At 39.0% G+C, this 14,455-nt stretch overlaps 1 protein-coding gene across 1 annotated transcript in view; it reads right to left on the bottom strand.

The window, feature by feature from the left end:
- The window catches only part of LIN9 (lin-9 DREAM MuvB core complex component), a 40,261-nt gene continuing 25,806 nt past the window's right edge, over positions 1-14,455 (bottom strand). Inside the window, exons 6-15 of the mRNA XM_001512885.5 lie at positions 12,766-12,891; positions 10,248-10,405; positions 9,231-9,364; positions 7,306-7,425; positions 7,035-7,136; positions 4,486-4,566; positions 2,536-2,661; positions 997-1,176; positions 774-871; positions 1-212 (exon numbers count right to left, since the gene is read on the bottom strand). Coding sequence (XP_001512935.2) covers positions 107-212; positions 774-871; positions 997-1,176; positions 2,536-2,661; positions 4,486-4,566; positions 7,035-7,136; positions 7,306-7,425; positions 9,231-9,364; positions 10,248-10,405; positions 12,766-12,891 — 1,231 coding nt within the window. The 3' untranslated portion in view covers positions 1-106. The remainder of the gene's footprint in view (positions 213-773; positions 872-996; positions 1,177-2,535; positions 2,662-4,485; positions 4,567-7,034; positions 7,137-7,305; positions 7,426-9,230; positions 9,365-10,247; positions 10,406-12,765; positions 12,892-14,455) is intronic.

The following is a 14,455-nucleotide window of genomic DNA, read 5'->3' as shown; positions in this document are numbered from 1 at the left end:
TTTTCTGTTGTCACTAGCAGTCAGGTTATTTGGTGTTGGAAGCCTATATATGGAAAAAGGATTTTCCAAAATTGTCCTGTACACTTGGAATAATTACACTTTCTTTTCAGTCTCTGTTGGTGTTATTAGCTGCAAAGGCATGTAAGTTTCCCATCTGGCTCAGGCCACTCTGAATATGTGCAACATGGATCTCAACATTATTCTGAAAACAACTAAAAAGAAAAAAAAACCATGGTTAACAAGTTGCTTACTGGAATCCTTACGAACTATTTAAGGAAATATAAAATTGATTAAGAATACCAATCATTCTTGTGAGAAATGAATAGCAACATGCACCACAATTCTACTAAAACACAAAGTAATAGTTTACTAGTACCGTGAAACCAAATCATCCAAACATCAACTGGTTCTTAAGTGTAATTTACTAGTGTTATTTACGAGGTAGCAAGCCACAGGCTTTGCCTTCCTCCACCATACATCTGGAAATAACAGGCATATTCTAAATTCTTAAATATTGGTTTATATAGTTTTATAATTATAGGTGCACAATCAATATGTGCATGCCATCCCTTATCAACAAATATCAAAAATTTGAAACTGTGTCCTATAGACTGTAAGCTACTTGTAGGCAGGGAACATGTCTAACAACTTTGATATATTGTACTCTCCCTAGTGCTTAGTACAGTGCTCTGCACACAGTAAATGCTCAATAAATACCACTGATTGATTCTATAAAAATCAAAATACAGCAAAATTACCATGAAAGTAATTACCTGATATTGGAGGCATCTAATGAACTCTTGATGTCATTTAATGAATCTGTTAGCGATTTGAATTCAAATGAATTCAGGTCACCTCCTTCTGCTAGGCACTATTTTAGAAAAAAATTCCAATAAATACAAAATAAAACAATTCACTCACTAGCTCAGCAACAAGGTAAAAAGGATAAACTGATGCTTAGTTTAAAAAAAAAACTTCTCACAGGATATAATTCACCTTAATCTGCAATAATATTGCTGTGAGCCTAGCGATTAATTCCGTTAGCGTTTCATTTTCAACACAAGGATGCCCTGTCGTTGCATTTGCTTGTCGGACAATTTCCTGGGCTTCATCTTCACACCTGCGTCTCATATCTGTTGGCTGGTCTGCAGGCTGGAGGCCTTGATCTGGAGCAAGCTGAACAAAGCCAGGGAGTAATACAAACCAGGACTTGAAAACACATTTGTAAGACCACCATTTTTATACTTTTTACCTCTTTCCTCAGTTTATCATCTCAACTCAACTTTCTCTTTATCTTCTGAACTGTGGTGCCCTCCTCCTGCTTTTCAGTTCCTATATTTGCAAATCTCCTCAATACTACCACAACAGGCTTTTTTGTTTGTTTTTTAGTATTCATTAAGTGCTTACTATGTACCAGGCACTGTACTAAGCACTAGGGTAGATACAAGCTAATCAAGTAGAACACAGTCCATGTCACACATGGGGTTCACAGTCAGTCCCCATTTTACCAATGAAGTAACTGAGGCTCAGAGAAGTTAAGTGACTTGCCCAAGATCACACAGCAGACAAGTGGCAGGGCTAGGATTAGAACCCAGGTCCATCTAACTCCCAGGCCCCTGCTCTATCCATTAGGCCATGCTACTTCTCAACATGTTCTTCAACAGTTCTTTAACATGTGATTTCAACAGACACAAAAATGCCTCTAACTGCACCCAAACAACCACCAATGTAATCGAGGGCTAAGCAACATCTCCAGATACAGACAAAGCAATTATCACTGTTTCTGGTTGGACGGTCCTTGGAGAGATAGGCAGGCTTCCTCTGATGCTCTAGCAGTCTTGCAGAAACACTTTCTGCCAGATAGGATGTCCTAAATGCTGGCACCTGAAGTTTCTGGAGTTGAGTTAATGCAGAGCAGGAAAATATAGGGGAAGGCACTTTGGCACCCCTGAAACTAGAAGGAGTCCACCTACGTTGCTGTGTTGGGGCCATTCCAGCAAGGGAGTTGCTAAAAATACCTCAGAGCCTTTGGAATTAACCTAGTCAGACTATCAGCCTATTTATTCATATTAATGTCTGTCTCCCCACTTTAGATTGTAAACTCGTTATGGGTAGGGAACGTGTCTGCTAATTCTGTTGTATTCTCCCAAGTGCTTAGTACAGTGTTCTGCATAGAGTAAATGCTCAATAAATATGATTGACGGATTACCCTGAAAGGCTAACCAAACTAACTTCTGCCCTGTAGACTAGAAACACACTCCCCAGAAAGAGTGTCCAGGAATTCCAATTTGGGTTCATTCCAAGATGATCCTAATGGCTTGGTGAAAACAAAATACTCAACCACAAAGCTAATCTGGGAATCGTCCTCATATGCAATCATAAGCTGGAGGCAACATTCAAGGGAAGCCTCCCACTGGAGGGAAATAGGAGAATCATATAATTCAACCTATTTCCAGAGGCTTGGCTCACAACATCAAAGAAAATCAAACGCCACGCAGGAAAAATCCAGAAAAAAACAAACAACAAATAACCTACCTCATAACAATATTGTTGAACTTTATGCAAAACTTTGTTTAGGTCCTTATTGAGTTGTTCCAGATCTAGAACAATAGTTGCATATCTCCTCTGAAAGTCAATGCCAATAGGCATGGAATAGGATTTCTGTGAAGGAAAAAACAATAAGAAAAGGTTACGTTTGGTTGCCTATGGGTATTATTCAATTTTACTTAGCAAACACAAAAAGAAAGTTGAGTTGGCCCTCGAATACCTGGCCTTCCTGTCAGTCAACATTTCATGAGCACCCAATCTATAACACAGTTCTATATAGTACCAGACATGTGGGGTACATATTAAAGGACAGACCCAGATCATGACCCATGGAGTTTACAATCTAGTAAGGGAGAAAGTTACATAAAATGTTACCATACTACAGGAATTAGCTAAAAAAGAAAAGAAAAGAGTGGATCATATTTTATGTCAAAGGGCAAGAGAATGAATGGAGTTACTCGGGGGGGGATAGTTTGTTCAGGGAAGTGGCATTTCACAAAAGGGGAAGGAGATTGTTTCATAGTAATGATTATTAATAATAATAATAGTGGTATTTGTTAGTTTAGGTATTTGTTTCATGATTAGGAATTGATTATAGACAATTTGAGTATAAGCCTGAAGGGGGAGAAAAAGGAGTGCTGAATTTAAGTGGCATTAAAGAAAGCAGGCTCGCCTAGATGGTGATTTCTAACAAACATTCTGTAATTTAACAGCAACAAAGTAGGTCAGTACATTAGTCTATATACATAAATGCCAATATTCCTCTGTGCCCAAGGAGTTTTCCCAAGGGGCTACTGGAACAACCACAACACCCAGGTACAGATGGGTCCAGGCCATAGCCAATCCCGTCATTCTCCAGTCATACAAGGTAAGGGGAGTTTTGGCGGGAGTAATAATAATAATTAAGGTATTTGTTATGCACTTACTACGTGCCAGGTGCTGTTCTAAGAGCTGGGGTAGATATAATTGGTTTGGACATAGTCCCTGTCCCAGATGGGGCTCACAGTCTTAATCCCCATTTTACAGATGAGGGAATTGAGGCATAGGGAAGTGAAGTGACTTGTCCAAGGTCAGACAGACAGGGCGGACCCAGGATTAGAAACTATGACATTCTGACTCTCAGGCCTGTATTCTATCCATTAGATCATGGTGCCTCTAGGAAGAGGAAAAGAAGGCTTGATCCAAACTTTGGCTTTAGGAACTATAGACTGATCTTAAGAGTGCAGGACTCCACCCATATCCTAGGCAAATTTCTCTTGCTCCAGCCCTTGCTGACTTATTTGACTGACTGACTCCTTATTGAAAAAGAACCAAGGCTCAAGCAGCTGCACTGCCTAAATGATAAGGGATCAAGTAAAAATCAACAGAACAAAAAGAAGGACCACTGAAGACTTTGCACTGAGAAGGAAGGAAGGGAAAGGGGATTGGGGCGCTGGAATTAAAAATGAGATTTAGAGGCAAAATAGGAAATGTAAGGAAATAGTTTAAGAAAAGGGATTGCTAAAGAAATGGGAGCAGAAATGGGGGAAATTATTTGGAGAAGAGTTGAACAGTTGGCAACACTTCCCTAAATGACAAATTCTCTCCCTTATTTCCCCCACTTGTGCTCCCGTCCCCTCATCATCTTGGAGTACAGAGCTTTCACAGATTTTCATCTTACAAGCTGCCTAATAATATTTATGTTTTAATAGATGTCAAATCAGACAGCAATCTTGGTGCTGATCATCTCTCAGTGTGGAACTCAGCTGCACAATTCCCACAGTTCATATCTCTGCAGCAGAGAATACATCTTTTTTAAAGGACTGAACAAAGGTCCATGATTCTCAATGTTTTCTCATTCAAATAATTTTAAAGAGTCCCTAGAAACATAAAGAAGTTTCTGTATAAAATCTAGATAAACTACCAAGGAAATAAAATGTGAAGTTTTGTTTTTTTTACCAATTTCTCTGCTTCTGTGTTCATGTCCCTTAATTTCTTGATGTGTTCCTTTTTGATCATAAGAATTTTTGATAATCTGGTCTACAAAGAAAAGGAAATGTTTTGAGGACATATGCAACTTTAAAATAACTAGATATCAAACACGTTTTCTAGTCTTATTCTAATTGGCTTGATAGACTAGAGATGATTAAGATAGCAACTCTAAAATTTATGCAACTGAAACAGCAACATGGGATTCCTTTATAGCAGCCACCATGAACTGCAGCTGCACAAATGGGATAATTTCCCATCAAGCAAGTTACTGGTTCTAATCTCCCTTTGGGACCAGGTCGCTGGGTTTGTGCTAGGGTGACATTATAATGTTGCTGCCCCAGGTCCAACATTCTCCCCTCTCCTGGAGTATACCCCACCTGCTCTCTCCGCCTTAGGGGTAAGGGAGGAAAACATTTGGGCTTCCGAGCCTTAAATTGGAGTAATAATGAAAAGCTACTTGAATGCTATTATATTGTTGAATTCTGTGAATCTTAATAACCCAATCTTGCAAATCTGTGCATTTTTTAAATGAGCTCATTGTGCTATAAGAGAACACAGATTAGAAAGGTCCCAGATGTAACAAACTTTTCAAAGAATGCACTCATTAGGGAATGCTGAAATGTCACTTATTATTAAATAGCTTCTCACAATGGCTACTTTCTAAAACCTGCAATTTGTATTTGCCAAACTTAGCACAGCAAAGTGCTGTGGCCTCAACTTCATCAAGAGCTTCAACGTATTTGTAATCAGTTCTTAGACATTTTGGAACACTGAATTTTCTTTGGAATTTCATTTAGATTTTGAAATGAACAGTTCAGGATTCATTTTCACGTTTTACCTTCAATGATGATAACTAGCTCATGTTTGATAGTTAAATTAACTTCAGCTCCCTCTACTAGCTGTGTGGAGGATAACAAAAAAAATTATCTACTAGCCGTGACCCACTGGGAACGTCATTTTTATCCGTCTTCACTCTTCAAAACTAGTGAGACACTTACCTGGATAGTTTCTTCTCATCTCCCAAATGCTTTTATAGTTATCTTTCACAGAAGGCAATCCAAAACTCTTTTCATATACTCAACTCACTCAAGACATCTAATTTCCTTACAGAATTTGAGCTAAAGGACAAAGCTCTTAATGACAAGGCTATCCAAGTGAGTAAAAACATTTTCAGTTTTAAAATACACTATGCTTTCTATGTGAGGTATATTTTCAAAGCTCGGGTTCACGTTCGAGTTCTTTTGCTACGAAAAGTGATTAAGGTACACCTGTCATTTTCATTGAATTTGGTACAGAGTCATTCAGCCAAAACAGATAATTTCAGTTACAACTAATGTATGTTACATTGGTCTAGAGGGAGTTAAAACTGTCTGTAATAAGGATTAATTATAATATGCTTTGGTGGGAATACGAGGAAGATCCAGAGGCAGCGTGAGGTGTGAAGAGGCAAGTTTTGTGACCACCCCCATTTTAAAGATGGAGAAACTGAGGCACCTTTCCTTGGTCATACCATTAGTCAATGGCACAGTTGGGAGTAGAACTCAGCCCTCTAGCAATAACAGTAATAGTAATAACTGTAGTATTTGTTAAGCACTTACAACATGCCAAGGACTAAGTGCTATGAAAGACACAACGTAATTAGGTTGGATACAGTCACTAATCCCACATGGGGCTCAGAGTCTAAGTAGGAAGGAGAACATATACTGAATCCCCATTTTACAGAATAGCAAACTGAGGCACAGAGCAGTTAAGTGACTTGCCCAAGGTCTCACAGTGGACAAGTGGCAAAGCTGGGGTTAGAACCCAGGTCATCTGACTCCTATCCATGCCTATGCTCTTTTCACTAGGTCACATCCGAACCCAGGCTCTTTCCACTACACCACAATGACTCCCCAATTTGATAAGTCAGTACTAAAATTTGCAAAATTACCTGCTGAATGACATCTTATATAAGTTAACATACTTTTCTTATTGGGTATTCTAGATTTTGGTCAGACAGTAAAGAGTAGAGGTGTTTACTAGTTTTGGATACTTATGGATCTCCCTCTTATTCTCCCCAATGTCTACTGCATTCTCCCAAGCTTGTAGAACAATGCTCTGCACACAGTAAATGCTCACTAGGTAGTATTGATCGCTTCTATTTTCAGTAAAAGGGGCTTCACAAGGGCAGCGAAGGTCTAAATGGACAATTGCATATAATCACCGAATGAAAGTTTCTATACAAAATAACACTGCCTTATTATTCGGAATCTTTGAAAGCTTCCTAGAAGTAACTTGGAGCAATAACTGGCCGAAAAGATAAGAGTAAATTAATTCATAAGAAAAACTGAAATACTTTAATTATGATAATTCACATCCACCGGCAAATTAATTTGAAAATTAATTTTATAATTCCTAGAATAGAGGTAGAAAACTAACTTGGGAAATGATATAAGCGACTAATGTCTTCTGCCAAAATAAAGTGGTATAATCATTAAAACAACAGTGATACATCAAAAGTTCTAGTAAACACTCACCACTTGGACAAGGAATTCTACTGGAAAACCTCCTAACGTTTCAGTTTCTGCACCTGAAATTTTATTTCTCCATGGTGACTGTCCTAACAAAGGATCACTGTCCTATTAAAAGAAAAAAATTTTTTTTTAAATCACATTTTAGAATTTGTTGAGCTCTCAAAATACCAGCCACCTTCCTAAATTTTTCAGCTATTCTATAAAAACAGCACCCTGAGTTTCAACATTACTGTGTCTCTCATCTTGAATTTCTGATAGCCTTTCTGGCACATACAGTAATTGGCGACTGGAGAGGCGGTGTGTACTGTAACCGTGGTGGTGTCATGAAGAATCGAGACGGTCGTTGCTTCTGTCCAAAGGCGGCAATCGGCATTGTTTCATGAGGCTCATTGCTCTTTTGGGTAAGGGGAGCCAAAAAAAAAAAAAGAGAGCCCATTTTAATGTTCATGTTGATTTAAGAATAGTAAACTTTATATTTCGCATTTAAGTAGATAGTAGGCTATACCTTGTGATTTAAATGTGTTCTGACCAAATAAAAGTCAAAGGTTCAGATTTCAGTCCACAGTTTTCACCCTTTATATTCTGTCCAATAACACTACATAGAAAGTGAATTCTTGCTACACTGAGTTGTAAGAATCCTCAGAGAACTGAAGACTACTACAGTAATAGGCTTATTGGTTGCCTTGGATGATAGCCTAGACATTTAAAAATTTCATATTAGAAGACAAGGCGGTACTATTTATGATTAAGAAAGAATATTCTATGCAAAGTCTACTTCCAGGAAAGAAAGAAAAGAAATACTAGGGAGGAAGCCCTCAAAGTGTATAGGGAGGGACTGGCCACCTGAAAAAGTATTAAATCAGTAATGATAACTTCTTTTCCTTCCCCGGAAAAATCATATTCTCTTATCATTCAGTCCTCGATCCATACAATAGTAAGAAATTTTATTATATAGGTAACCAAAAACAGAAGTTGAATAGGATCTTAACTCTTTCATACACTCTACTAAAAACAGATTGTTGCCCTATGGAATAATGAATGAACCATGAAAAAATGGTTCATGGTGGGAGAATAAAGTCGTAGGCGGGGGGGAGATGACCTGATTCTTTGTTTTTTGAAGTGGTTACGGGGGAGGTGGGGAGCAGGTATTACTGCAGCTCCTCTTCCCACTTTTGACCCTCTCATTTCAATCCACTGCCCCCAGAAAACACTGCAAAGGGAGGCAAGTCCACTAGTGAAGTTGTAACTCCCCTCTAACATGAGATATCTAGTGGCATCATTTCCTTAACTGTGAAGTCCACTTTTTATTTTCTTAATTCGAAGTTCACAGATTTTAGTCCCTTAAAAAATCATTCCAAGTTTTATAAAAGATAAACAGCTATTTCCCCAGGAGGCAGAGATCATGCCTGTTGAATGGCTAAGTCAGCTGAGATCAAGAAGAAAGCAAGCTGCACTCTTCAGGAGAATGGCAGATGCTCTGAGAAGTGCCAAGTCCTTGGTGGGGACTCATGAAGCCTGAAAAGTTTCTTTCGATTCCTTGGTTGTTTCTGCCTGCAAAGACTGGGGTGTCCACATCCTGCAAGGACTGGGATGTCCACATCTGCCATCCAGGAGTCTGGACGTTTTCATGCCAGCAGCTGACCAGAATGATCACGAACTGCCTTCTCACACTTATCATGGTCTTCCTATAATTCTATTTATTTATACTGATGCCTGTTTACTCGTTTTGATGTCTGTCTCCCCCCTTCTAGATGGTAAGCCCAGTATGGGCAGAGACTGTTTCTCCTTATAGCTGAACTGTACTTTCCAAATGCTTGAGTAAGCACTCAATAAATATAACTGAAGAAATAAAAACACAGATGGGGTTGCTGCTCTAGTTTAGCATTTATTATCAAAATGGTGAGTCACCATGAGTCTGTAAGAATATTTACTGAGCACCTACAGAAGCCAGAGGGGCTGAGTTAGGGCCAGAACTAAAGTCTTCAGCTCATGCCAGGCTCTAAACTGAGCTCCTGTCCCCCCTGTTTCCCCACTGCCTGACCCAGAAATGATAGGAATAACAACTCTTGCCTCCAGTGAAGAAAAAGGAACTACAGCCTATAAACGTATAGGATATCATTTTAATACAAAGCCACAAAACACACTGCTAATTTGCACAGAAATAAAGCATTCCATTATTAAATAGAAAACAGGACTTACAAGAACTTCATAGTCCGGGACTGTATGAGTTCCCAATCCAGCCCTGTCAAAAGTAACTCTGTAAGTAGCATTAAGTGTGTCTACCGCATCAATTTGTCCAGTGAATAATCCGTCGTGAACACCTCGCAATCTTGCTGAGAAAGGAAATGAAAATACTCTGAGTAGTCTGAAGTGGCAAAACACTCAAATAGAAAAAAAAACCAACTTTATTTTGGTTGAGGAGGGAGTCAGGGAGTAGGAAAAGGAGGAAAGTGGGAACCCGGAGCAAGTTCACTGAATGAACCCTGAGCCACTGGCAGGCCCAGGTTTCCTCAAGTTCCTGGAGTCACCCTGAAGTTAAAGGATTCAGCCTTGGGTAAGGCACTATACCCCTAAATGTTGCCGAATGAATGGGGTCCACTTTGCTCAGGGAGGAGGGCTAATTCCTCTTGGAAACCCACAAAGAGCAATCCTGTACTCCCATACATGGGTGGTCGACTGGGCTTTTTATGGATTGGAAAAGACCTCTGTTTTAAAAAATGACTTACAATTTGGATTTGTCAGAATTTGAGTGGGATTTTTCATCCCTTTAATCGAAATGGAAGGTTTTATTGCATGTGGATGGGCTTCCATTTACAAATTAGTCACATACTACTGCCCTCCCCGCCACACACACACACACACACACACACACGCAAACACGCAACTGGAGAAGTCAGAAAAAGAAAGTCTCGGTGGCTCACGGTCTGGGGTTCACATGAGCAGGCTCATTCACCAGACAAAATGACCAAACTTCACGTCTCAGCCTCCGCATCTACTTGTTTTAATTTGATGTGTTCTCTCAATACCTCTCTGCCATCTGCAGGATTTGCTAAGTACATATAGGATGAACTGCAACCTGCTATCAGTCTTTGCTTTTCATTTGTTCCTGATGAGTAGAACACTGTATTTAGGTTCTGCAGAGTTATTCTACTCTAAATTTCTTAAGACAAGTTTTAATTAAAGGTCCAAGAATACTGCATGTTCCTTTGCAATTACCTGTAACTTTTGTTCCTATAACCAATGGCAGAGGAATTTCATCTGGAAGATCTTTAAATTGTGAAACATCTGCAACTTTCCTCTGCTGCAAGAGCCGAATTTTTTGCCTTTTCTGTTTTAAAGCTGACCTCTCTTCTTCAAAAAATGCAGAAGAACACCTAGAAGCCACAAAAACATAATTAGCAAAATATAAAGCAGTTTAACAATGGAACTAAAACTAAGACTACAACTTAAATTTTGACCCCAACATGACATTTACTCAATGCTTATTGGGTGCAGAACACTGTACTAAGCACTGGGAAAGTGTATATAAGCAGGCTTAAGATAGAGATCCTGTCCCTCAAGGGACTCACAATCTAATTAATTTGATCCCTTCTGCTCCGACACAGAGTAGCAATCATATTCCTTTAAAGATTGTCAATTTATTTAAAAGACTTTTGTTTTTTCCTCTGGCTTTAATTAGGAAATTGTCATTCTTATTTTAAGTATCTTAATATTGCTCTAAATCTTTCAATTTATAATAGAATACTTCATATTCTGGAACTGTTTAATGGTCTTGAACCATATGGGCAATTTTGGTCCACTGCAATGGTTTAAAAGTTCCCTTAAAATGCCTACTTTAGCCTTTCAAAATGAAACGTTAAAAATCCACAAGAAGCATATAATCTGGGGTGGGGGGGAATCAATAGTATTTACTGAGTGCTTTCTGAGTGCAGACCACCGTACTTAGTGCTTGGCACTGTTTACGTGCAAGATCTGATCCTGTAATCAACATCCCCCTCAGGCTTTTGGCCGACTTTCCTAGAATCATGAACAAGCCAAAGAGCAACACAAAACAGTTTCCTGAAGCACATTCAAAGCTCAAGTTTTCTAATTCATTTATTCAATCGTATTTATCCTATCACTACCTCTCCTAGAATGCTTTACTGAACTGAGATAGGAATTAATCAATCAGTGATATTTATTGAGCACTTATGAGGTACACAGCTTTGTACTAAGCACTTGGGAGAACACAACAGAAGTAGTGGTCACTTCCCTTCCCTTACTGAGTTTACACAAATGGGATATGAAGGAAATAGGGAAAGGGTAGAGGGAGGAACAGGAAAGAAAAGGAGAGGGGAGGGACAAGGGAAAGAAAATGGGAATGAGAATGAGAAGGAAAAGCAGGAAGCCAATTACTAATTCTTGTGCATGTTAGGATTTTAGTGCTAATACTGTATTGGTATTTAGTGTGAATACTGTACTGAACTAGAATAGTCAGGTCAACAAATGCCATTAAAAAAAGGTCAAGATGATCTTATCTCAGTGGGATTTTATAAAGCACCAAATACTTATAATTTAAAAGGTGTCAGTTTACATGCTGAAACATATTTCACATATAATTCCATTTTAAGGGAATCCAAATAGCATAGATTCACTCACTACTCTGTCCCACTAAGTTCCTCATTGGACTCAGTCGATTTTTTAATCTCAAATATAGAGGATGGTGCTACAGCAAGAGATTTTTCTAAAACATCAATTAAATCAAAACTCCAATTTGAGACTGCACCTTACCCGATCCAGCCCAGAGGTAAACTGCAGGGAAGTGGAGGGTTGGGTTGGCTTATTAGTGTCAGAATGCGAGGGTTGGTCAGGTGTGGGCAAGGCTGGACAGTGCTGCTCTAAATGACAGAAAGAGAAGCCACTGTCGGGATGTCCGGGGCAATCAATAGGCCGGACTATGCCATGACCCATCCTGTTTCCACATACTTTCCTCCCCTGCCCCCATCGGTATCTACAGTTTACTCAATTCTACTGCAGGTATTTGCAGGAAAGTTGCTGGTTGAATTTCTGTACTCTTTTGGGGGACAAAGTGACATATTTATTAGTTCGTTCTGGGTACAACTTGAGGAAATATCAACCAAATAGATGATCGAGTTATACCTTAATTTTATTTATCATGGAGTTGGCACCCCCAAGTGGCTCTCTTGGTAAAGCACCTCCTTTAGAATGGGCCAAGTCCTTGAGTGATGGCCAAGTCAGGGGTGTGTTGATCAAGATATCCTGGATTCTACTAACATTTTTAATATATCCACGCCATGGAGTAAACAAACTCTGGGGCTAAAAGGAAACCTAAAGGGAATCTCCTTGCAGATGGGGAGAAATGAGGCTGCTGTTTGCTGTGTCAATACCTATTCTAAGTTCCCCTACAATCATATTGAGAGCTTACTGTGTGCAGAGCACCGTACTAGGCGCCTAACAAAATACATTATAACACAGTTGGCAGATACCATCCCTACCCCAAAGGAGCTTATTCTAAGCCCATTACTGCTCTATTAGGCAGGAGCACTTCAAAAACAGCTTTACGGATGGAAGGCTGGGCAAATAGATCTGGGCGTCCCAGTGAGCTTCGCCACATCGTGGGGACGGGAGGGTAGAAAATTTACCCTCTTGCAACCAAGGCTTGGATCAGACTGAAGAGTAATGAAGAAATTAAATCCATTTCATCAACGAAAACAAAACAGCAAAATGTTTTTACCTCCGTGGTTTCCCCATAAGCCGTCTGATTTTCCCCCATTCCACTCTTGTTAATTTTCGGGTCTTCAAATTAGGAAAAGACTCTTTCAGACACACACAGAAATCATTATCTCCTTCAAAAAGCGGTCTGTTTAAACAAAATTGGTGACTTAGCTCATTTTAAAATAGATAACTTCACACAAGAATTTCTGTCATCGAATTACAAACTCTCACCCTCACAAAAAAACCCGAACAGATTATTCAATGAATCAAAAACTAAATTAGTCATTAAGACTTATATGATCAAAATAACATTTAAAAGATTTAGAACAAATTTTAGAACTACAGTACATGGCATACAAGTTTTTAAAACTGCAAGTGTTGTGTGAGGCAAAATCATATTAGTTCTCATTGTATTACAGAAATGTCAAGGATGACAATAAGAATAATTTGGACTATCCATTTTAGACTGTTTCGTTTTCTTTGAGGCTTTAAAATAAATTGTAGTTATAATAGCTGGCAACTTTACAGACAAGTCTTACTACCGTTTGTTCCAAAAATAATAGTCAACTGTGGATTATTACAATTGATATTGCAAGGAGTCTTGGTGAATTATCCATCACAAACCAAAACTTACAAAAGTTACTGAACTAAAAGTATCTGAAAATCTGATACAAAGTCCAAACCAAACTGGAAATATTTATCTTTTAAAATACACATAATTTCTACCAACTCAATTTTCAATTGTGTTGCCAGATAATTATCTATATTCTTTTATCGATATATTAGGTAGCCCTTACAACTGCTACTCCTAAAATATTTTCTCTTTTTACACATTGTAAGGTGACTATCACTAGACTAGTACATAAAAATCAAATCTTAAAAAATGATTGTTTCTAATGCATTCTATGGTTCAATATTTTTTAGAGCAGGTTAAAACAACCTCTAAGGGGTTTGGAATAGCTCTAATTCTGCATCACAATTCCAAACACAGTAGTTAGTGCTCTCACAACAGAGTTTTCAACACATGTGTTGGAGAGAATGCTGTTGGGGAATGTTCTTCTGTCAATATGCACCTCTTTGGGAAGAATACGTGTCAGAAGAAACTGAATTGTGTTTATATGTACACCATTGAGTGTGCATACTAGAATGCAAGTCTTCCTTAAAGTGAAGCTCTTCAAGAATGTATCAGGGTCCCATGTCAGAGGACTGACTGTTCTCCCTCTTCAATTGTTGAGATCATGGCACATCCCCTTTCCAAAAAAAGAAAGTCTAAAAAAGTAGGGTGCAGATAGGCGATAAGATTTGAAGGGGAGGAAAAAGTGAACCCCGGAACCAGGTTTCCAGTTTATAGTTCTTGAAAGACCTTATATGTGTAATCCAGAGTTTTAGCAAGGATCACATGTACATACGTAAACATCTCAACTGAGCACAGGGACAGTTGTGGTGATGGAGGAGGTATTCAGGCTGCTGACCCACTGGCTCTTGTCGAGGAAGCCCTGGCTCCTACAAGAGTAGGAAGTGGTGGGGAACAAAGTCTTGCAAGAGGGGAGACCGAGTGAATCCCCTCGCTACTGAATTTCTGGATTTGGACATTACCATGCCCAGCTCCCACCTCCCTTTGCACATCCATTAAGGGGCCATGGAGATTCTGAAGAGAAGAGACTAAAATAGAGTGGGACAGGGAAGATATGACAGAAGGGGGAAAAAAC

This window comes from Ornithorhynchus anatinus, chromosome 19 (genome assembly GCF_004115215.2).
Source record: "Ornithorhynchus anatinus isolate Pmale09 chromosome 19, mOrnAna1.pri.v4, whole genome shotgun sequence".
In the NCBI taxonomy this organism is placed as follows: Eukaryota; Metazoa; Chordata; class Mammalia; order Monotremata; family Ornithorhynchidae; genus Ornithorhynchus; species Ornithorhynchus anatinus.
Note: the sequence above shows the minus strand (reverse complement) of the source record. Positions and strands in the feature narration are given on the sequence as shown.